This window comes from Limanda limanda, chromosome 11 (assembly GCF_963576545.1).
Source record: "Limanda limanda chromosome 11, fLimLim1.1, whole genome shotgun sequence".
In the NCBI taxonomy this organism is placed as follows: domain Eukaryota; kingdom Metazoa; phylum Chordata; class Actinopteri; order Pleuronectiformes; family Pleuronectidae; genus Limanda; species Limanda limanda.
The window spans coordinates 27,987,983-28,011,777 of record NC_083646.1 but is presented as its reverse complement, the minus strand read 5'-3'; the positions used below and the strand labels follow the sequence as shown (position 1 = coordinate 28,011,777).

Sequence of the window (23,795 nt, the reverse complement as noted above, 5' to 3'; positions counted from 1 at the left end):
ACTGATATGGTTTTTGGTTTGACAGTAAATCGTGTCATCATTAAGGTTTACAATGACACATTTGTCCAAATACATTAATATAACTAACCTATAGATGATTCAGAATGATCAGGTCCAGTTTACATCCAGGACATGGTCAAACACTACACACCAGCACGTTCACTCCGCTCTGCTTCAGCTAAACGACTCGTTGCTCCTTCACTGCGAGCTAAACACTCATCAAAATCACGACTGTGTGCTGTCCTAGCTCCTAAATGGTGGAATGAGCTCCCACTCGACATCCGGACATCTGAAAGTTTACACATCTTTCGCCGAAAACTAAAAACACACCTCTTCCGACTGTACCTTGAATAAAAAAAACAAAAAAAACAAAAACGAACCACTTTTGAAACTAACACTTTGGTAGCACTAAAATGGCACTTACTTATAGCACTTTGTAGTTTTGCTTTATTTCGAAGAAATTTTACTGTCTTGATTCTTGTTGTTCTTGGTTTGTACCCTCAGGGTTGAATGCACTTATTGTAAGTCGCTTTGGATAAAAGCGTCAGCTAAATGAAATGTAATGTAATCTGGTTTATTTGTGCAAGCATAGCTATAAAATATAAAAATAGGAAACAATAAAAAATATGAAAGTACTATAAAAACGACGTTACTTGCCTTGTAGTGGTCAGACCATAATGAAGGCTGTAGTTTGATATGGTTAGTATATTACCATGATATCAGTCTAAGCTGCTTATATACCTACAGGACCTACAGGTGCTTAATGTTGAACACAAAATTACACTTTGACATCTATTTTCAAATCCTAGACCCTGTTGATACTGACTAACCTAGACATAACAAGGAACACCTCTCTATTAAACCAAAATATCAGAGGGTCAGAATGACGACGTTCAAATCCACACGATCATGTTGGGACCATGTATGGCCTTATCGCAAGATCAGGACCACATGAACTTTCTAAAACCCCACCACCCAGATTTGCCCGTTGCTATAGTAATGCAATACAAAACCCAAACATTGGACTGACACACGCAGAATTAGTGTTAACTTCTGAGAAATACCATCCTTACTCGCCTGACAAGCTGTGGGTAGAGAGATGTCATGTCTATTGCCTGTTCCATTGCGTAATCCGGTCCCAGGAGAAAATTATTATCTACTACATTTTTGTAAAGACGTTAAGGTATTAGTCAGTCAGAACCAAAGCTATGTTAACAAAGTCAATGCCTCGTTCAATTTTTGCCCCGACAACTTTGATGTCAGCACAAGGCACAAGCATAAATGGACTGAAGATAGAAACTCATTTACATGGTTGTACACTCACACACACCACATGTCCTCCAACCCCTCCCCGCCCCCAGACAGAACGAGTCACTGTAACTGCTATCCGTCTTCTGTCCTCTCACAGGAATGTGCCTGGGCACAAATAACCAAAAAATAAATGTCTGTCAGTGGAGATGTAATCAGAATTCCTGGATGCTGCACAGTCGAGCTGACATAGCCACAGTGGTTGCTGGTCGTCTAGCCATTACTACCACTCCTTCCTTCCATCTCACTCAGACTATAATAGGGGGAACATTGGGACATGAAGTAGAGGTATAAACAACATTGGTAGCTTTACACAAAAGTTTCCATAACAGGCTCAAAGAGGCTGTGGCTAGTCTTTGAGGACTGATTTCGTCTGAATTCTAAAATAAATGCTTGAAAGTCTCAGAGTTTGAAAAAAATGTGAACTCAATGTCATATATCAGACATTTTTAAATAATCCGTTCTGCTCATGCTATTTAATTATATCTGGGTTTGGTTGAGAATAGAGGGATGTGAGAACAGAGGCCTGTCTTGTCCGGTGAAATATCTTTGAAAGCAGGGAGCTAGCTAGACACCAGACAAATGATACACAAGTTTACCCTCAGATGCAAAGAAAAAATTATATAGATTTGGACTTTGTCCTTCAGAAATGATGGGTATAAGAAAGAAATTAAAGAAGGAGGCAAAGTTGGACTGCCGAGAACATAAATTAGTTTAAGATAGAAAACATACAGACACAACAGCATCATTGCCAGGCCAGTGAGGGCTAATCCATTTGACATGAAAGAATTATGGTGGTTTTAACAGCTGTCTGCAGGGCTTCTCTCCTCCTTGGCTCCCTCTCCCTGACAAAAGAAGCAGGGCAGTGCTACTTCAAAGTCCAGATTTGCAAGTCTAAAAAGCGGTTTGAGAACTGGAAAAAGGTACTGAGGGAAGGCATTGTGTGGATCCGTGGTTGACAGAGGAGACGTTAAGAGGTTTATGCTTGACTTACATTGTTCCATAGTTCTCGCTCTGTTTTTTTCTACCAAGGCATCTTAGACATTTTAGAGCCTCAAGAGTTGCAGGAGATGCAGATGTGGCAAGTGTTTGCACCAAATGAAGGGAGCTAACAAAAGGAATACTGTCTGAGTGGAGAGAGGTTTGAAAACCACACAGTGGGGGGATGAAGGGGTCAGTAGTCTAGGAACCCTGGAAGGACAGAGACCTCATTTCAGTTTGAGAACACAAAAAAGCTAGCCCGAGTCTTCTGTAGCAAAATAACAGGAACATGATTGAAAGACATACACACGAAACATATACAGTAAACAAACAGGCATGCATAATTTCCCCCACAGCATCTTTAAACTAATTTCTACCCAAACATCATTTCTACCTGCTTATTTCTGTTCTTGCCACATGACACTAGCTTATCCCAACTTTCAATAAATCCACTGGTGCATTGTAAAGACATTTCTTCATACAAACACACATACTGCACATAGAAGTGACAAAAGTGGTGTGTTCTTGATCACAGGCCCACTAGAAAAGGAAGACCTCAGCCACCCATACAATGACCACGACTAGAGTGCCTCTTAAATACCAGTGGCTCTATACTGTAACTGCAGTTTAACAACATGAATGCAATTGATGCCTCCACTAATTTGGCAATGCAATGCATACTAGCTAGACTGTGTCAAGTGTTTGTTTTCTTTCTCTGTACCAGCACTGTGCAGGTTGTTAACAAAAGAGGAAAACTATCCTATTTTGTATGACTAGAATATTTTTCGTTTTGTCGAGTTATCAAAAAAGGCATAATGTATCATTGAAGTTAAAAAATAATTCTTACTTTTTACTTTTGTACTTTTCAGAGCCTGTACTTTATTACTTTTACTTGAGTGAAGGAGTTGAATCAGTACTTCTACTTTTAACAGAGTCTGTTTGTATCTGTACTTCTACTTAAGTAAAGAATGTGAGTACTTTTGCCACCTCTGCAGAGAAGTATGCTTCACTACAACAAAACCACAAGTCTGGCCATTAAAAGAACAAATGCAGCATTGGTTACCCTAAAGAGCTACTCATAACAGAATGGCAGGTTGTTCAAAGAAACTGAAGACCAGTAAATTGTGGTTTCTCCTGCTTGTGACATAGTGCCAGTAAAGCTTGTGCATTTGTGCCTCTATCTAACTTGGCCAGGTGGTAGCTGGTAAACTGGATGGATACAAGATTTTGGTTCTCAAACATTTGTAGGATATAGCTATGTCCAACACAAGCCGTCTTAGTTTTGTAGTTATTTCTTCTGAAAGGCCTGTCTGGGTCTTAAGGCGTCATGTGACCTGTTTCATGTGGCCACTTGGCCAAAACTGCCATCCAGCCCAGTGCCCTGGGATTGGTCAAATAGCACCAAAGTGCTGTCCATGGTGCTGAACCCTGGCCACATTGCTTGGTGATTTTACACAGAACTTATATCCACTTATTCTATAGCTGTCTGCCCCACAACTGTACTTAGCTTCCAAACAGCTCATCAAAATGGGAAAGTTTATCCAAGTATCACATTTTCACTTGTGAGTATCCAAAATGCTCTGGTTTGTAAAATACATTGGAAACACGAGGCAGAACCAAATCCTTATAGGTCCTTAAAATCTAGAGGTAAGCATGGGTAGTTGTAGGTTTTGGGTTGTTACTTGTCACTCTTTAATTTTTTAACCGCTAACAAACAGCATGTTTAAAAATATTTACAAAGAAAAACAAATATGATATTTTCATGGCTTAACTCACTCAGTGAGAGTGAAAACAAAGAGGATGAGCAAGAATGACTGTCCTTCCTGTTGGGATTTTCACAAAACAAATGTCTGTGGTGGACATTTGTGGTGTAGAGCTGCGGAATGTAATACATTGTTTTAAAAAGGTTGGATAAGGACCAAATGGGGGATTGCAAAATTATGAGAATGGGTTCAGAGAATATTCAAGAGTCACTGATTTCAGAAATGACTGCCGCATTTGTAAAATGTTAAGAACTTGGCTAAGAACTTGGGACATACCCTATTAATCACCAATCAAGCTTGCTTTCCAAGCACAGAAAAAAAGTTTTTCTAATATTTATTAAGAACAAATACTAACTAAAGGGACGTCCTAATTTCTTAAAGAGTTTAAGTAATAGGGTACAGCAAATTGGATAAACAGACTGGCTGCTGAGGCATCTGAGCCCTTTGATTGAGATAGTTGATATAGTTTACAAAATGTTTAGCCTTATTCAATAGGGACGATCAGAGGTGTAAGCTTAAGAAACTTTAGCGCTAAACTATCAGGACTGTGGCCTAGGAAGCTGATTCAAATATTGCACAAACATGAAATTACCAATGACTATACCATATATAAAGAAATGTGAAATGATTGGACTGTAGAACCACCTGCTAAAGATGTCAGATTATATAAATACGATCAATCCTTTTTGAGGAAATATCATTGTTCTCTCTGGGCAAAATAACTTTTGTCATTCTTTGAAGAAGCCAAGACACTCTATACAAATAACACAGGGATACTTTTTGGGCAGTTTCTGTTTCTCTGCTGATGCATAATCTTGCATGCATCATGCTTTACTGTAGAAATGTCATTATAGGTTATAACCAGTACCTGGTGTTCAGCCCAAATAATTTATTTTTGGTCTCATCAGAACAGAGGATATTCTTCCACATGCTCTAGAAAACCTTTAAATGCCATTTGGCAACTCCGAGCAAGCTGCCATGTGTATTTTAGAGATAAGGCTGTAACAAGACTGAAACGATACTAAAACCTGCTGCCACTGCTGCAGGTGCAACCTATTGATCTCTCATTAATTCAAATGTAACACTCGATCAACATAATAACACTTCTGATTAAACTTAAGGTGGGCTGTTTGACAGATAACACTTATTTTACAGTCTTCCAACTGCATGCATAATGTGATTAAATGAGAGATCATGCCTGCAGTAAAAGTTAGGCTTCTTTAATTAGCTCAAGATGGATAATAACCCTGAGATTGCACACATCCCAGCCGCATTCGAGTCAGCAGTTTGGGAACACTTTGGTTTGGATAGTTCATTTCACATTTATTGGAGCAACTTTGCTTCTAATGCATGGGGTTGGCCACTGAAGTTGGTATTTTAAGATATTTAATAGGAAAACAGAGTGTATTACCTGAGTTTTAAGGAAGAAGTATAAAGTTATTTAGAAAAACATAAGGTTTTTGGGTGTTTTTCCTTCTCTATATGTCTCAAAAGCAAGTAGGTGCGGTGATTTTTGAATTAGCATTAGCACTCTGGTTTCTTCAGCCTTATAGGGTAAATGTTTCCATCAGTGATTTCTGAGTTATCATCCAGATAATAAAGGTCTGAAGATCTGATGGAGAAAGTTGAACAACTGGTATTCTTCACTTTTAGACTTGATATACACCACTCTGGATCTGAAGAATCAGTGGTGTATTAATAACTCTTGCTGCCATTGAGTGGTGAATGAGAGGCAATAGTGAAGCATTTTTATAATTCATATCAGTGAGTAAGAGGATGAGAATATGAAGATAATTACTGGATCATGAGCAATTTTATGGACCTGGAATGTGAATTGTGCATAGCCAAATAAAGCTGCAAACCATGTTTTTTGAGTTTTCTTGCAAAGGAAACTGAGACAACTATGATCCCCTCTCTAAGGACTGACTTAGCTTCTGATACATTGACTCACACATTTTTTTTTTGTTGCCATAGACACAAAATGTTAAAATAACCCGAACATGATGCAACTTCATTTTTAATCATTCAGCCGATTTATCTAGCATTTTTTTGACGGAGGATTTGCCTTAATAATCATGGTGAATCATGGTTGTTTCAGTGCGTAGATAGAGTGTGACAACACAGGATGAATGACTGTACTGTCAAACTCTGATGAGCTATTAATAATGACTCAGTGGGCAATTTACATTCATCAGTAGTTCATGTTCCTCCACATGAATGTGAGCTCACATAAAAAACATGATCAACATGTTAAGGTTAAAGCCAATGTTTAACCTTTCCCTGATAATACTTCCACAACCTCTTTTTAACCTAAGCTAATACCTTTAAGTAAATGTCTGCCTTTTAGACTTAATCCAGCTCAGAGGATAAACAACAGGAAAGACAGCAGTCCCTTTCACTGGCTTCACATTCTCCCTCTGATCAGTCAGTTTGTGAGTTAACCTGACTGAAAGTAATATCCCCCCAGAGGGTCAGCCTAAGCTAGTGCAGTTAAAGCCACAATCTTGGAACAGCCTAAACCAAAAAAGAGCTATACATTTTAAGAACTAAGTACTTGATGTCCTTATTTTTCTGATTTTGAATAATAAGCTGTAAAAGTTGAACCGGGTTTCAGGTCGTATTAGATGGATATAGCAAAGCACCTATGGCAAGTATGCAACAGGACACAAAAATAATATGCTGTGTTGCTGACACATGAACTTACATATATAAATAACACCAGCCAGTACATTGATCTGAAAGTGTTCTCTCACTCTCCTCTCTCATATGCTCCATACACTACCAAATACCTCCCTGTCATGCGTGCTTCCAACAACTCGCCCAATCTTACCACAAACTAATAGTCCTGGGCTGCTATCTACAGCACATTACCCCTGGAAACCACACACGCAAACACCAACATAACACTGACACACAGATACTAATGGCCCAACACCACCCACAAACACCACCCACCCACCCACCCACAAACATACACACACACACGCACACGCACACGCACACACACACACACGTAGAGACACACATCCAGGAAGAGAGAGGGAGGGCTCTACTGTAGATGCCTGCTGCCTGAGTAAATTACAATTCATTCAAATTGTGCATATTCCTTGTAGGCACTTAAAATGTTCTTCCCAAATCCAGGGGGCTTTTTACACCCCTCTCCCTGCTAACCACACTAACCACAGGGATTTCCATCAGCCAGGCTGCATCCTGTACGGAGGAGCCAGATATTTCAACCATCCACGCCACACACCAGAGCCCTGAAAAAGAGCAGGGTGAGGACAGCGTGTGTTTGTGTTTTAGAGATAGTCATAAACTGCAACCATAACGTAGTGTAGTTATAGGCATGATCATCCTGATTTATTAAAAAACTAATAATCAACCTATATATTTGTATGTATTGCTCCCTCTATAGAAGTTTTTGTGTTGATGAACTTCTAAACCTTGGCTGGTAAACGCTGGGGTGTGAAGGCATGCTGTGCTCAAAAGAGAGAAATGAGAGTGAGAGGCCTGACAGATTCCAGGCCCAGGGAAACATTTTATCATGTGTGTATATGTCGGTCTGGGTTCATACTTATGGTAAGATGACAGTGGGCTCTAATGACAGGACTGCCTCAATCAACCCTTTCAATGCATTTTTAGGTCATAATTGTAAGCAGAAACAAGATGGTAGAGACCGGGGAAGAGAGACGGGCAGAAACAGAGGAGTAGTGAGAGAGAGTGTGACCTGAGCCAAGGTTCCCTTTTCACTGCAAAAACAGTCCGCTTGAGTGTTCTTCTGAGAGAAATGACAGATATTCTGAGGTATGTCAACACTAGGGGAAGTGTACACTGGTTAGACTGCTCAGTATCACACACATTAAGCTGTCCTATTTTGGACATGGACACACAAAAGTACACACAGGAGATTGCAGGATGTTAAAAATGCCTCCCTGTTTTGGTTCAAGCTGAAACAACAGCAGGCCTGTTCATAAAGGAACACTTTTTCTGCAAGTCTATGGGTAGGCAAAGGGAGATTAAGGGGGGATTAAAGGATTTACTGTATGACAATGAAGCATGATTAGCAAATCTACTCATCTATACTCCCTTTATGGACAGTTTGTGCATCATGAACAGAGAGAAATGGAAAGGGTGGGAGGAACAGAAAGATAGCAGCAGACACATTTTTGGCCGAAGAGTCTACTAAGCCCGGTGTTAAAGGGATAGTTCACCGAGAAATTTAAATTCACTCATTATCTACTCACCACTATGCTGATGGAGGGGTGGTGAAGTGTTTAAGTCCACAAAACACTTCTGGAGTCTCAGGGGTAAACAGTGTTGCAGCCAAATCTAATACAATTGAGGTAAATGGGACCCCTTCTTCAGACTTTGTGTGGCTACGTCTGCTAGCATCGCAACTTCCTGTAGTGGACTTTTAGGCTAAATACAAAATGTAAATTACCTTGTTTCTAGTCAAATATGAATGTCACGGCTTGTGGACACTTTGATGAGACCACACAAGCCGTATGGAGGCTTGTTGTTTTTTTTTTCTGTTTTTTATTACGTCTGAAGAAGGGGTCACCTTAACTGAATCTCTGTTTACCCCTGAGCCTCCTAAAGTGTCTTGTGGACTCAAACAATTCAACCTCCCCTCCATCGGCATATTGTTGAGTAGAAAATGAGTGAATTAAAATGTTTCAATGAACTATCACTTTTATAGCATGATATTACAGGTAGAGTATCTACCCTGAAAACGTTGTGTGACTGGCTTGCATTTCCCTGTGCATTATTTCCTTGTCTCTACTCCTTCTTACAACTGCAAATTAGTAGCTGGGGCTGTGTTTGTGTGGGAGTGTGTGTGAGTATGTGTGTTCCCAGGCCACAGGCCAAGTGGGACACACACATCTCACCAGAGCCATGAGGACAGGATAATGGCTTGGCCTCCTGACAGGCCCCAGGCCATTTATAGCATAGGTGGGAAGTGTGTTCTTCAGTATTCATTTGTATTTATTTGTGTGTGTGTGTGAGAGAGAAAGATAGAGATTAATACTAACCAGAGGGATGGTACTAATGGTGGTTTTGTGTTTAAATGGGCTATGGTGATAGGATTAAGGGAGTGAGCTAATCTACAGTGTAACTGTGAGGAGGGTAAAAGGTACACAAAGACAACTGTATAAATCCAGAAGAGAAGGAACTGGGGTGGCTAAATACAATATTACACCCTATGTGGAGCAAGGCTTCAGGGTCCAAGGCTACAATCTCAGCTGCAAAGACTAAACTTAAATTGGGTGTAATTGAGAATAGAAGGACAAAGTCACCATCTAGCCAGAGTCCAAGACAGAACAAGATACATAGGTGGAGGCCAGTGACAGGACAAGCCAAACAAGGAATAATGAGCTCAGCCAGAATTTTCGTGAACACCAGAACACAGGAGGGGATTGAGTCAGAGACCATGACAGTGCTGGGAAGTTGCGTGCTGTTGTAGGAGAGTCATAAAAGCAAGGCACAAATGTCCAAGTGAGACCCCAAAACTGTGTGGAGGCCAGAGATTGTCCAGGTCTACTGATCTCATCAAACTAATGCTGGTAAGGCATCAGGAGTCAAGAGAGACCTGCACTGAGCCAAGGTCAAGGGAATGTTACACGATTCTGTTTTCTAAACTATGTCTTGGGGCAGGGAACTTTTTTCTACCAAGGGCCATTTCAATTTTTATACTATCCTTTGAGGGCTATACCAGATTACTCAACACATGTCACACTAAACTCTGTAATGCGAAGCAGGAACTGATGTCTGATGGTAGTGATGATGATGATTGTACTGGCAGCTGATTTTTCAACTTTTAGCACAAAAAAGGGATGGACACTTAAGGGCAAACATAGAGTTTATTAAATTCAAGCAGAAGGAGGTTGTTACTGTAGCTTTGAGCATTCTTGCTGGTTCCAAATTAAACAGCTAAATAAATATGTTGGATAAATGCCTAAATGAGTTTTGCAACATCACCAGCATATTCAGATGTTGTAGCAGTCTTTTTTTTTGCAGAGTAGAAATGCACAGATTTTGCACAAAATACACAATTTTGTGTGTCCAATGCTGCAGCTGCTCAGAAGAAACAAGGTTCCTTCACAAAATCTGCTTCTAAATGAGGTTTCAGCTTCTTAGCTATCAGCTTGTTGACTGTAAAACTAGCCTGTAAAACATTGTCTCTGTCGGAATGTGGTCTTGTGAAACTATGCTTAAGATAGTCAAGTTTATTCAAATGCAATTCTTCCTGTATCTCATCCAGTTTGGCGGCATGTTTACAGCTGGAACAAAACCTGAAATTGGTTGTTTGTGCATGTGTGTCTCTGCAAACTAGACAAAATCTTTTTGTTGGACACTTTCATTTGGAAAACGCAAAATTTTACATCTACTCTTCTTTTCTAGACAGTTGCCACGATGCTCATCAGTATTGACACTAGAGAAGTACACATGTGTTTCAGTCAACCTTACTGTGACCTGCAAGAAAGGATCACCCTGAATGACATATTGGTCTATTCTACATTATGTTCTTTTATCACAGAAAAATCAATTGCTGTCATGACATTTTTTTTGTATTTTGAGTTTCTGTTTTTTTGTCTATTAGTGGTTCACTATTGCTGGTGGAGATTGTGTGGCTTCAAATGAGTTTTGGCCTAATGGGTCCCTAGTGCACGGCAAAAAAAGACTTACAGCAAAATTATTAGCATTAGCATATCCCTAATACAATTGAACTAATTATATTGTGGATCCCAAGCTGAAAGGTGTTTGCTAATGTACTTGGAGGGATAACAGTTGGGGGAGTGAGGATATGGTGAGGTTGTGAAAAGATAAAAGGCAAAAAGACTTGAATGACTTGATTCAGACAACTAGAGAATGGTTGAAAGCTCAGGTCTGCTGTGGCACCAATGTGAGGACAGAGCAGTCAGCTGACAAGTCTTTCTCCACCGAGTTGAGATGTTAAAACCCAGTAATGTGACTCCACTTTTTGGAGACAAAGGTATTCAAATGAGACACAATTGAAAACTAGGGCTACGTTGTAGCACTTGCGGGCCCGAGCACCTGCACGTTGAAGCCTGTTGTAGTCGGGGGAGAGAGCGGTCGATGACCAAGCGCACGTCTCCGCGTTGGATGCGTTTTCCTCTCTGTGGCAAGGATAAACGCTTCACTTCCTGTAGCCACCAAGGGGCGCTGTGATTTTAAGTCATGATTTCTGTGTAGATGTCATCAGGTCGCGACTCTTGTCCTATGTGTCGAGTTTGGACTCAATTGGACAATAAACGCTTCACTTCCTGTAGCCACCAGGGGGCGCTGTGATTTAAAGTCATGATTTCTGTGTAGATGTCATCAGGCCGGGACTCTTGTCTTACATGTCTAGTTTGGACTCAATTGGACAATAAACGCTTCACTTCCTGTAGCCACCAGGGGGCGCTGTGATTTAAAGTCATGATTTCTGTGTAGATGTCATCAGGCTTGGACTCTAGTCTTACATGTCTAGTTTGGACTCAATTGGACAATAAACGCTTCACTTCCTGTAGCCACCAGGGGGCGCTGTGATTTAAAGTCATGATTTCTGTGTAGATGTCATCAGGCTGGGACTCTAGTCTTACATGTCTAGTTTGGACTCAATTGGACAATAAACGCTTCACTTCCTGTAGCCACCAGGGGGTGCTGTGATTTAAAGTCATGATTTCTGTGTAGATGTCATCAGGCCGGGACTCTAGTCTTACGTGTCTAGTTTGGACTCGATTGGAAAATATATGTCCGAGATACAGAATCAAGTGTTTTGATGGCGTTTAATCAAACTTCAACGCCACGGTCACACGGCCTTACAACCATATGAAAATCTTCGGGGGGGGGCTGTTGATACACACATGTAGTTTGAGTGAGATAGAACCATGAACACTGAAGTAGCAGCATTTCGTGTTTCACGGCGAGTTGATGAACTTTGACGCAACGCCACGGTCACACGGTGTGACGAAAAAAAAATCCCTAAATCATTTTTTATCTCCATCTTGTTGTGATGACACTCATCTAAATTTAAAGTTAAACTGATGAAAGCCCTGGGACAAGTATGTCAAGGTAAAAATGTGGAATATGGTCAAAATAGCCACTAAATCCAAAATGGCGGACTTCCTGTTTGGTCTAACATATCGATCCAAGAGACTTATTTGTTTGTTATGAAAAGACACATGCCATACTCAATTTTTGTACATGTTGGCCAATCGTAGTGCTGGGGCCGACCTTTAGGGGGCGCTAGTCAGTTTTTTTGCCATGCCCATTTCTTAAAACCATATGAATATCTTCAGGGGGGGGATGTTAACACACACATGTAGTTTGAGTGAGATGGAACCATGAACATGGAAGTTACAGCAATTTCGTGTTTCACGGCGAGCTGATGAACTTTGATGTCACGCCATTAATACTGTGTTTGACGAAAAGTCACAGTAATCTTATATCTTCATTATCAATGTCTTGAGACCCATTTGATAGAGTTTGACATGGTTGAGGTCAATGGATGAGGAGAAATACATCCAAGTGTAAGACATGCAAAAAAAAAGACATTTCCTGTTGCCATCAGGGGGCGCTGTGATATTAAGTCATGATTTCAGTGTAGATATCATCAGTCCGGGACCCTTGTCTTATGTGTGTAGTTTGGAATCGATTGGTCCAAATATGTCTGAGATACAGAACCTCGTGTTTTGATGGCGTTTAATCAAACTTTGACGCCACGCCACGGTCACACGGTGTGACGAAAAGTTGATTTTTTTTAAGTCAACTTTTTCTCCATCTTGTTGTGATGACACTCATCTGAATTTGAAGTTGATTTGATGAAAGCCCTGGGACAAGTACATTAAAGTAAAAATCGCCAAAATGGCCAAAATGGCCACTAAATCCAAAATGGCGGGCTTCCTGTTTCCGGGCTTCCTAACATATCGATCCAAGAGACTTATTTGTTTGTAATGAAAAGACACATGCCATACTCAATTTTTGTACAAGTCGGCCAATCGTAGTGCCGGGGCTGCCCTTTAGGGGGCGCTAGTCAGTTTTTTTGCCACGCCCATTCCTTAAAACCATATGAATATCTTCAGGGGGGGGCTGTTGATACACACATGTAGTTTGAGTGAGATGGACCCATGAACACTGAAGTTACAGCAATTTCGTGTTTCGCGGCGAGTTGATGAACTTTGACGCCACGCCACGGTCAGACGGTGTGACGAAGGACAAATCCCTAAATCATTTTTTATCTCCATCTTGTTGTGATGACACTCATCTGAATTTGAAGTTGATCTGATGAAAGCCCTGGGACAAGTATGTCAAAGTAAAAATGGTGAATATGGTCAAAATGGCCACTAAATAGAAAATGGCGGGCTTCCTGTTGCGTTTTTCATAATGCTCTAAGAGGCTTTTTTTTCATCATTCGTCACGATACACCTCTCGCCCGATTTTGGTGAAAATCGGTTATGTGGAAACCTAGCGGCTGGGTTCCAGGGGGCGCTGTTGAGCCATTTTGCCACGCCCATTTCCAAATACTCCAGAAAACTGTCATTTTCACCAAGTTATAATATACTGCAAAGTTTAGCAACTTTTTGAGCATGGGAAAGCCCTCAAAAAGCAAATTTAGGATAGTGACAATAATAATAATCCTTACAATTTCAATAGGGCCTCTCACCATTCGGTGCTCGGGCCCTAATTACGTACATAATTCTCAATGGTGGAGGAAAAACAGAGATAATAGGACAATGTTTGGATATGTGGGAGGTTAGGTGGGGACTGGATTGTAGGAGATGTTATTTTTTAAGTTGCCAGCTTTGGTAAAAACAAATGGCAAATATACAATAACAGTACAAATGGAAAATCTTAAGTGCAGGGAAGGATGTGAAGTGGGCAATATAATTGACAAATAAGCAAGAGGTCAGGGCTTAAGAAGAAGGTCTTGTGGTTGAATTAGGGAGCAGGCTTAGAGATTCAAATAGGTAAGGCTGCCCGAAGAGTTGGAGGGGTTGGGGATAGGGGAATGGGAAATGATGGCCCATGATGATCAGAGTTGTTTAAGACACTCCAAGCCATCATGGGACATTAGCAAAACAGCACAACCACTTATGACTCCGCCTGGAAACTGATTTGTAATAGCTACAAAAACACACTTGTAGGACCAAGTAACCATTAAAGAAATATAACCCTTTCTCTTATCAGTGTCACTATTTTTATAACCCTGAAATGTAATTAGAAGTGTGTGCTACAATTTGCTGAGGCAGACACATTTGCAGGCATTTTATCATCAAGTTTTTGGCAAAGTTGTACTTTTTCTTATTCATCTTGTTTCACAAATCATGGTCTTCTTGAGAATACATATTTCATATACCACAAACACATAATGCAATAATATATGACAGAACCATCTTGAAATCACATTCCTATCTATGATGATATTTGGCCTGTTCGGAACATCATTCTTCCAAAACATTCCCAAAAATACAGAGGTCATTTTGACTCACTGCTTAAATGAGATGTGGTATTTGCTATGCCGATATGCCCGACTTGGAGCATCCAAGTTTGAGTGTGTGTGTGCCTGTAAGCGAGAGTGAGGTAAGAGCACAGATTAACCACGGTCGATGATTAATACAACTTGACTTACTGACTTACTGTGAGCAATTATGGCCATGTCTTTTCTCATGCTTGACTATCTCACCCTCCACTGAACACATGGGGGTCCTGAAACATGTGCGCACCAAACACACACACACACACACACATATGCCACAGATCGCCAGCCCACCCTCCATTCAACCTCAAAACCACAAAGGGTTAAATATAATCAATCTTCTTTAACAGTGCTGTCAGGGCACAGTCTGAGAGCGCTAATAGAAGCACAAAGATGTTGGCTACACACTGATGATGGTGTGTCTGGTGTGAGTATGTACTGTTGAGAACACTTGGATAGAATTTGTATGCTAAAGTAAATGAGTGTGGATTTGTATGAGCAAGTCAGTCTCTACGGTTCCATATGTGTCTATGTGTATATTGTTTTAATCTTGTTTAACCATGTATACACACTACTCTATAGGCCTATATGTAGGTGTGTATACTGTATGTACATAAAATAATCACATATATATGTATGCATATATATATATATATATATATATATATATATATATATATATATATGCGTGTGTGTTTTGTGTATATACAGTATATTTAGGGGCATTCATCCATTTGTGTTTTTATACTACAGACGAGTGCATAAAGTTATGTGTATTTGGGCATGCATAATTGTGTGAATGAAAGCACCAATAAGACGAATGAGAACTATCAGATATTTCCCTTGCAGTGGGTTATCTAGTCTGTGTGTGTGTTTGTTTGAGAGTGCACTACCTGAGGGGACTTATGGGATCTCCAGCTGTACTGGTGGCTGTGGAGGTTGGCGAGCAGCACGTTCTCATCTGTGTCCACCTGACCAAAACGCAGTGTTTCATGGGTGTCGTTACAGATCACATAGTGGCTGTAGACCAGATCCTCAGCCTCTGGGTTCCCATTCTGAGGGATAACAGTGGGGGTGAGGGGTTAGGTGGAGGGTACAGGTGGATGAAGAGGAGGACAAAGAAGAACATGACGTGAGCAAAGGAGCTTGTGACTAAAAATGTACGTACATACTTCCAGATGTTTATGTTTAGGCTGGGTGTATAATGAGCAGTATATTTCTAGTCTGTGTATGAGCACATTTACAGGTGTCAATAATATGTCTTTTTAACATTAAAAATGTTATTGTAGTATTGGTAGTGCAGCAGTCAGCCAATAGAGAAATGAGATGAGTGATATCATCTGCTGGAGTAATACAACCTCAGCAGGGGAGGGAATCAAATCACAGAGCAACAGTTATCCAGGCTGGAGCAGCTTACACTGTGCTTCGAGGCCGAAGCAAACTTTTTCATGTCCCTCTTTGAGCATCTATACGTTGGTTGTTGAGAATGTTAAGCAGGCTCAAAGATTTCAGTTACTTTTTCCTATCATTACCTCTGTGCATTGAAAAAAAGTGGGCAACTACGAGTGCATTCCTGTTACTAAGAGTCATCAGTATATTGTGGCTGTTAGAGGAAAACAGTATGGTGGAGTCTGGCCCAACTCCAGCAACGGGTCAATGAGAAAGCCTCATACTCAAGTCATGCAAGTTGTGCAGGGATGCTGTCCATTCACGTCACCTTGCATGCAAGAGAGAAGAGCTCATTGGCCTACTATTGAAAACACTGGTTTAACAGCGAGAGGGTGTGTGTCAACTCTCTGACATACAGGATTTTAAATACACAATATAGAAACAGCACATAGTGTGAATGTGAGTTTGATATTAGAGAGTGATGCACGTGCATGTTAAAGTTTCACTTGGGCTCCTTCCAAAGGCTCTTGGGTCCTGATGGGATCTCTCCTGCACACCTCTCCCTGACTCTTGACACACATGACTGAGGTTCAGACAGCTTCTCAATAACCCCTCAACTATCCCAACAAAGAGGGATCCCAGTCTGCTGTACAAAATGGCAGGGGGGGTTGATGGTTAAAAGAGGCTGGCAGTAAAATCTCATAGTTTGAATGCCAAGCACGTTCAGGGTCCTGGGGTTGTTGATGCTATTGAAAACTGATGGGATAGTTTACACCATTAAAAACGTGATGATAGATGTATGTGTGAGAGGGAGGTAGAGAGGAAAATATAGATGGGACAGCTGCGACACTGGGTTAAAAAACATTTAAAGTTTTATAGTGGAACACTATCTATGCTCCCTTCTGAATTCAACACTGCGATTTACAAACTTCCTGCTTCTATCTTAAGATGCCATTGCTAAGCCCACTCTTTGATGGTATCATCTTTCTGCTCTGATTTATGAGGCAACACGATACACACCTCAGAAAAGCTCCCTACAGTAATCATAATCACTCCATGTTTATACAAGGGCTTTAAATGGACCAATATTAATATATTTATTTAATTTTAATATAACACATATTCCTTGCTAAAGAGCAGAAGATGACAGCTTCATCATTAGACACAGTCATTCAAGGAGTAATCCATCCAGATACTGTGGCTGTAGTTTAGTCTAGCCCAGATACTCATGGCAGAGGGGCAAACATTTAAACAAGACAAAGTACAGTAAAATGTCTATAAAACAGATTGAAAATAACGACACCCACTCAAGAAAAAGACACATGAAACAAGACACCATGGAGCCAATTGTGAAACCTGTAAAAGGGACAGAATGACACACTAATCAGGTTTGAATCACCTATATATTCATATACAGATGACCCTCGCTCTCACATCTGCTACAACCAGAAAAACAATCTTTCTATCACTTCTATGATATTACAAAGGGAAACGGAGAACGATTCAAACATGGGAAGAACAGGGGGAAAAAATAACAGGAGGGAAATTTTCGCCTGTGAACACTCTGTGAGAAGCCGAGTGTGTAAATACTACTGGGCTTTTGTGTGGCTTTCCACCAAAGCCACTTCCCTGGGGTTAGGAGCTGGGGGGGAGCAAAGATCGAAAGTGGGTCTGGGGACTGAGAACTGAAAATGGAGGCCTGGGCCCTGAGGTTAAAGTGGTGGGGGTCTGAGGTTGTGCCCATATGGGGCTATTGAGTGCAAAGAGAACCAAATAAATAAAATGCTATTCAATATTATTTTTTCTTTTATCAAAACCTATGAACTATGAAATTTATAATATATATTTATTTGACCAAACAGCACATTGAGGTGAGAAGGTGGTGAGCCTGGTGGCTTGGTAGCATCCTGATTATTATAATATATGGAATATACATTGTCACGTCGAGCCATTATGAGTATAGACAAAGAGAAGGGTGATAGTAATGTTGTTGTGGATACAATAGCAGTTTATGTTACTGTGCCTACAGCTATGTGTTATAACAGGTTATGTGAGTAAATTAAAACCATACAGCAAGAAGTGTCTTTAACTCCTATTTATTGCTATTAAACTGAAAGTGCTCCAGCTGGTCTGGTTGTGGTGGTCTGGTATGACCGTGCCTGGGCTGTGAGGCTTCAGTTGTGTGGTTGGAGAGGATTCTTTTCCACGGCTGAATGCTGACCCTGCAGGCCACATCACATCATGCATGTCTGCCAGCCATGGCACCAGGAAACATGAAAATCACTGAAACAATTACACATGTTGGGATACATCCTTCTGTTCCAGAGGGACACAGAGCCTGTTAACATTTCTCATTACGTTTTCAATAAGGATCAAGTTTTTCTATGCAAGGACAATTTGTGCATGAGGGTCTGGAATGTAAGCCTTGATCACATCAAAGATATATTTAGCTCAATTGTGCTGGCCTTCATAACCATCCCCGTACCACCAGACAACCTTTGCATAATCACAGCCATCCAGGGTTCACCACATACAAGATTAGGTTTCAGTGAAAACCCCAAAAAGGGAAACAATATTTTCCATAATTGAAATGCTAACAAGTTACTCCGAGATGGACCAAATATTGAAACAAATCATTTCATAAAGAATCATTCTTTTGTACTTGCCGTCTCTCTACCCCTTATTACAAAACTACCATACCCACATGCAGCACATTTGCCTTATAATTATGGTGTGTTTTTCCCTTGTGTTCAGCACAGTGGTGAAGGCTGGGGTTAGATGCAAGGTTTTGAATAAGTGACAAGGCTGCTGCATTTCAGGTCAATCTGACTCCAGTCAACATGTTAATCCACCCATCAGGCTTTGAGTGTCTGTTTGAGAGTTAACTGTGTCGTGTACATGTGTATAATGGTATTATGTGCGTGTTTGTATGTGTGACCATTATGTACCTCTATTTTGGGTTTCAAGACACTGTCGATTCAAAAGCTTTGGCTAAGAGTGTATGACCACTTATAACCTAACTCATTATACTTGTCAGTTTGGGTAAAGCCAACCATGTATACCTTGAATGCATAACATGTCTAAAACACTTAAGTAAAGCTGCAATATGTGCTTTAATGACAACACCACAGATGCCCTAAAGTCTTATTTATGGCTAAATTAATCAGCAGAAATAGGGAGTATTCACTCAATTGTGCTAAATGATGCAATGATGGAGCTAAGGGTCAAGAATAACCCGCCATCCAATTGATGAGTCAGTACCATTAAAGAGAAACAAAAGTATTAATCCGCTAGCCAGCACAATCATTTTATAGTACAATATTCTACACAGCTTGTTTTGACTTTTCACAGGTGAAACACCACAGCTGTTTCCACAAAAACATATTCTCACCTGGCAGAGAGTGTGTGCATGCATATAAATCCATGAGAGTATCTCAAGTCTCCAGAGGCCAATATATGAGTCAGCAAAGCCACAGCTGAGCTGCCATGATAGGGCATACAAAGGCAGAGAGGCCAGTGTGTGTTTGATTGCTTGTGCCTGTGTAGTAGACAAGTGGGTGGAGGACAAGGGCCAGATGAAATCTTGGCAGGTGTAACCACTCAAGTTTTACCGTGTTTTTATGGGCATCACTTCACACACAAATATCCTGGCTACTCTAGGCAGTGCTGAGAACTGAGAACTGAGAGATGACGAGGAGCATAGACGCCTAAGAACAGAGACAGTGTAGCCTCTTAGTCAGAGTTTACTGAAAACTGAATGGCAGGTCCGTCCTGCGTTGCTATTGGCATACAACCAAAAACATTCAAATAAAATCCCCTTTGTTGTGAGTTTGTTTAACTGATACTCCATCTGGGACAAAATGCCGCCTTTCAGTATATTCTCGAAATGTGCAAACATTTTCTCCACAAGTTTACTAGCCCCTGCCTCCAAATCAAAAATCTATTCAAATACGAGCAAAAATTCCTTCTTCCTTTACATGTCTGAATGCACCACACTGTTTTAATGTCAAGTCAACAAGTCATCCTCCAATACTTTGCAACCTAATTGATCATATAACTGATTACTTTTATCCCTTAAAATATGCTTCCTTTTGCAGCAGTGACCCTGGAGATAGCTTAGGACCTATAGATATCGACAATTTGGCTTCTGATAAAGACAATACATGGAACGACAACTTTAGACTTCAGGACATATGTCATGCTTGATTATTTCCAAGCAATGAGATCAGAATGAATATTTTACCACTAGTCAGATTTGTTCACGTCAGTTCATGAAGTTTATTCATTTTTGTATTCTTTGGAGAGTGGTACAATATAAAGGTGTGTGGCTTTCTCAATAGCCTGATCTTCCTGTCACCTGTTGCCAGCTGTGCAGAGCAGTGTCCATGGTGTGGATGGTAAATTGGCTGATATTGAGAAACACAGGGTCCACAAACACATTCACATCCAAGGTGGTGCTCTCTGGGCAGCTGGTGGATGCAGCCTGACCCTGAAAGATACAAGAAATCAAATTCTAAATATCCATTATTTTACTCTACATTTTCTGAGGTTTTGTATTGTATTATTACTGTATCTTCATACAGTAATAAACCCAATATGGCTGACCTGTAGTACACAAGGCTGGAGAAGCTGAAGGTGTGTTAAATTTCTGTATTCCAGCAGCTTGCAGTCCACCTGTGTGGAAAAGCTAAACTCCTGACAGTGACGTGGTCCATTGTTCCACTGGCGCAAGAAGACCCTTGGCTCCCGAGCGCCGACCACCATGAACTCCTGCTCCTGAGGTAACTTCCTGTCTGGCAGGAAGGGACGAAGTTGCCGAGATGGAACTGGAAAAGCGACACATTATTTTTACCAAAGGCTATCAGGGGTAAGACACAAACGGTTTTACAGGAAAAAAGGGGAAAAATTGTGGATTTATATAGCCCTTTTCTAATCTTGATGACCCCTCAAAGCGCTTTTCAGTACAGTTTTTTGCCATTCATCCATGCCTCTATGGGCATCACTTTTATGGGAATGGCAAAGCAGTCAGGGGCAATTGGGATTCAGTATCTTGCCCAAGGAAACTTCAGCATGTGGAATGGGGAAGACTGTGATCTTACCGCCAACCTTTTGGTCAGAGGATGACCTGCTTTACCCCCTGAGACAGCTGTCCCCAAATAAAATGAATCCAAACATCTAAAGCATATGTGCAAGAATATACAGTCCACCATAAATGTTTTAATTAATTGAGTAGGCATTTAATCTGTTATTTGCTTAAATCATGAACAAGCAAGTAAACAAGAACAAGGCAGAACTTTTTTCTCTCACCAATAAAATATTAACTGGTTTTAAGTTACTTTCTCTAACTATACTCAGTGACTGTGGATTCTGTATCCTACCTGTACCCAGCTGTTCTAGGTGGTGACAGAGGTGAACTTCCAGCTGTGCCAGTTGTAGGGAGACACCCAGGGAGGAGACAAACCAGGGTGCAAAGCAGGAGTCCACACGGGTGCAAGCTGCCAGCGCCATTGGAGACACCAGCTGATCACAGGGTACCTGGGACCCACACTCACTATCCAAACTGGAGAGATAGAGCAGAGAGCTGATAAAATGTACAGAGCATATGTAACTGTGAAATAACACTGAAAGTGGAGAGACATGAAGAAAGATGTGGAACCCTGCGAATATGAAATTATGTCATATGGAAATAATAGTGGTGGAAGTGAGTAACGTAGGACTTTGAGTCAGCATCTGAAAGTTTTCATTAATTGATTTTCAAAAACTTTATTTTATAACATCAAAACCACTGGATATTGACCACAAGAATTCAGTTCATTTTAATTAAAATAGTCTGATTCGTATTAGTAGCTGAATGCTTTTGTCTCTTGCCCAGTCAGTTACAAATTGTGTGGCATCCATGTCAGAAACCTACTGTGAGTCAAATGCTACAATTATTCAGACAACAATGTGGGGCCTCTTCACCGTCTGAGCCAGTGAGTTTAGATACAATAGTACTGACACAGTTTTTAGAAGAATCTTTAGATATTAATTGCATGTCATGGTTGATGATGTTGAATGGAACATAATTGAAGTGAATGACCATTTGCTCTGTAATTTGCTACTACCATGATCCACTATAAAATCTACAGCAGGAAACGCTCAAGACCTGAAAAATGCTGGTGCAGCAGAGTGCTCCTTAAAAAGATAAGCATCATATGTTGACAATTTTCATTACTTCCAGTTGGCAGCGAAGCCAAGTTATTTTTCTGGTGGAAACTAAAGTAAGGCAGATGAAACGAGTGACTGAGGAAAGGGGAATGGATTTTGATCAGAAAAGACAAATAATTTAAACATAAAGGAAATGTAGTGTTTGGAGTATGATTGTAATGAAGCACAGATGTATATTTAGCTTTACAATGAATCTGGCTCTGTAGAGGTTTTTCCCTGTTTCTTCTCTTGGATGTTTTCATATTCTTTCCTTTCTGTTCCTCTGGAGCTTTCTAAGCCACACAGAATATGGGCTTGGCAATTATCTTCCACTAAAAGTTTCCTAAATCCCAAGAGGAGGTAAAAAGGAGGGGAGTAGATTGAGATGAGGAAACATTGAGGAAGAATAGACTAAATGAATGACAGATGGGTGAAACCCAGACGATGTAATAGAATTCTGGGTGAGACATGAGGGAGATGAAGAGAGGAAGCCGTGGTAGCGAGAAGAAGGGAGTAAAAGCATGTTCGCTGAGGTGTTAGATCACTGGCCCAGTCCAAACCACCACATCCCAGCTCAACCAAGCCCAACCCAGGCCTGGCCTGGTCTAGCCAAACCAAAGGGGGCTTTACTCCTCATGCTTCTCGTGAGCTTCCCCTCGATTAGATACACTCAAGGTAAGCAGGAAGGAATCCGGATGGGCCCTGACAGGCACTTGGTGTGCTGGGAAATCTCATTAGGCCAATCTGAACGCCTTCCAAGCCCGCTCCCTGTTCCTGCACACCAGATGTGGGGCGAGGGACACATTACTAGCTCTTTGTGCTCAGCGGCCTGGGTGCACATTCTATCCCTCTGCTTTCCCTCACACAGGACGGTCTATGTGCTGAAGATCCAAACACATATCCATGTCTAGTCATACACATGCTCTCTTTATATACGACACGGACACAACACATAGGTAAAAGGACAAAGAAAGAGAACTAGATTAAATGTAGCACTTTGCCTCACCTTTGCTCATCTCCTCCCTCTCCATTATTATTGAGGACTATCCTCCATAGGTCTGACGCCACCAGCTCCTTCTGTTGGTCAGTGAGGCTGAGGCTGGGGAGCTGCAGCTGGCAAGCACTGCTCTCTGACAGGCTGAACTCCCGGTATGGAACGAAGGCCTGCTGGAGCTCATCCCAGTACTCCAGGCTGCTTGGTACCTGGACAGAAGGACAGAGTAAAGGTTTTAAAATGTGACCACCAGATATGAATTTTCTTACAGCAGCATCCAGCAGAGTTACTTGTGTCAAGTCCTTAATGAAGATTGAGCTAAATAAAACTTTCTTGTTCTGCACTTTTGAAGTTGTTGCACCAAACACAGTGGCCATATGTCTTGTACAACAATGCATCTGGAGTCAAATGAATCTATCAAACAGTAAAGTATTGTACAGGTGTGGTGGCTTTATTCTTGTTCAGGCAGAACTATGACAGACAATGGCCTGTGTTGCCTATAGGGTGACACAGAATGCTGCGAGTACTGAAATAAAGTTTAAACTAAAACAGTAACTCTAGTGGATCTTGGAGCTGCTGAATATATCTGAATACTTATCAGTGACATAACAGATGACCTCTTTATGGAGGGTTTTGTTGTGGACATCATACTGTCTTCTATCACTGGATCCCACAGATATTCCTTTTATCAGAT

General features: G+C 40.9%; 1 protein-coding gene across 1 annotated transcript in view; it reads right to left on the bottom strand.

Moving 5' to 3' along the window:
- LOC133013557 (intermembrane lipid transfer protein VPS13B-like) overlaps window positions 1–23,795 on the bottom strand; it is a 325,549-nt gene that overhangs the window by 33,970 nt on the left and 267,784 nt on the right. The window contains exons 42-46 of the mRNA XM_061080533.1: window positions 23,114–23,310; window positions 21,300–21,481; window positions 20,527–20,747; window positions 20,279–20,410; window positions 15,426–15,587 (exon numbers count right to left, since the gene is read on the bottom strand). Of these exons, the coding sequence (XP_060936516.1) occupies window positions 15,426–15,587; window positions 20,279–20,410; window positions 20,527–20,747; window positions 21,300–21,481; window positions 23,114–23,310 (894 nt within the window). The remainder of the gene's footprint in view (window positions 1–15,425; window positions 15,588–20,278; window positions 20,411–20,526; window positions 20,748–21,299; window positions 21,482–23,113; window positions 23,311–23,795) is intronic.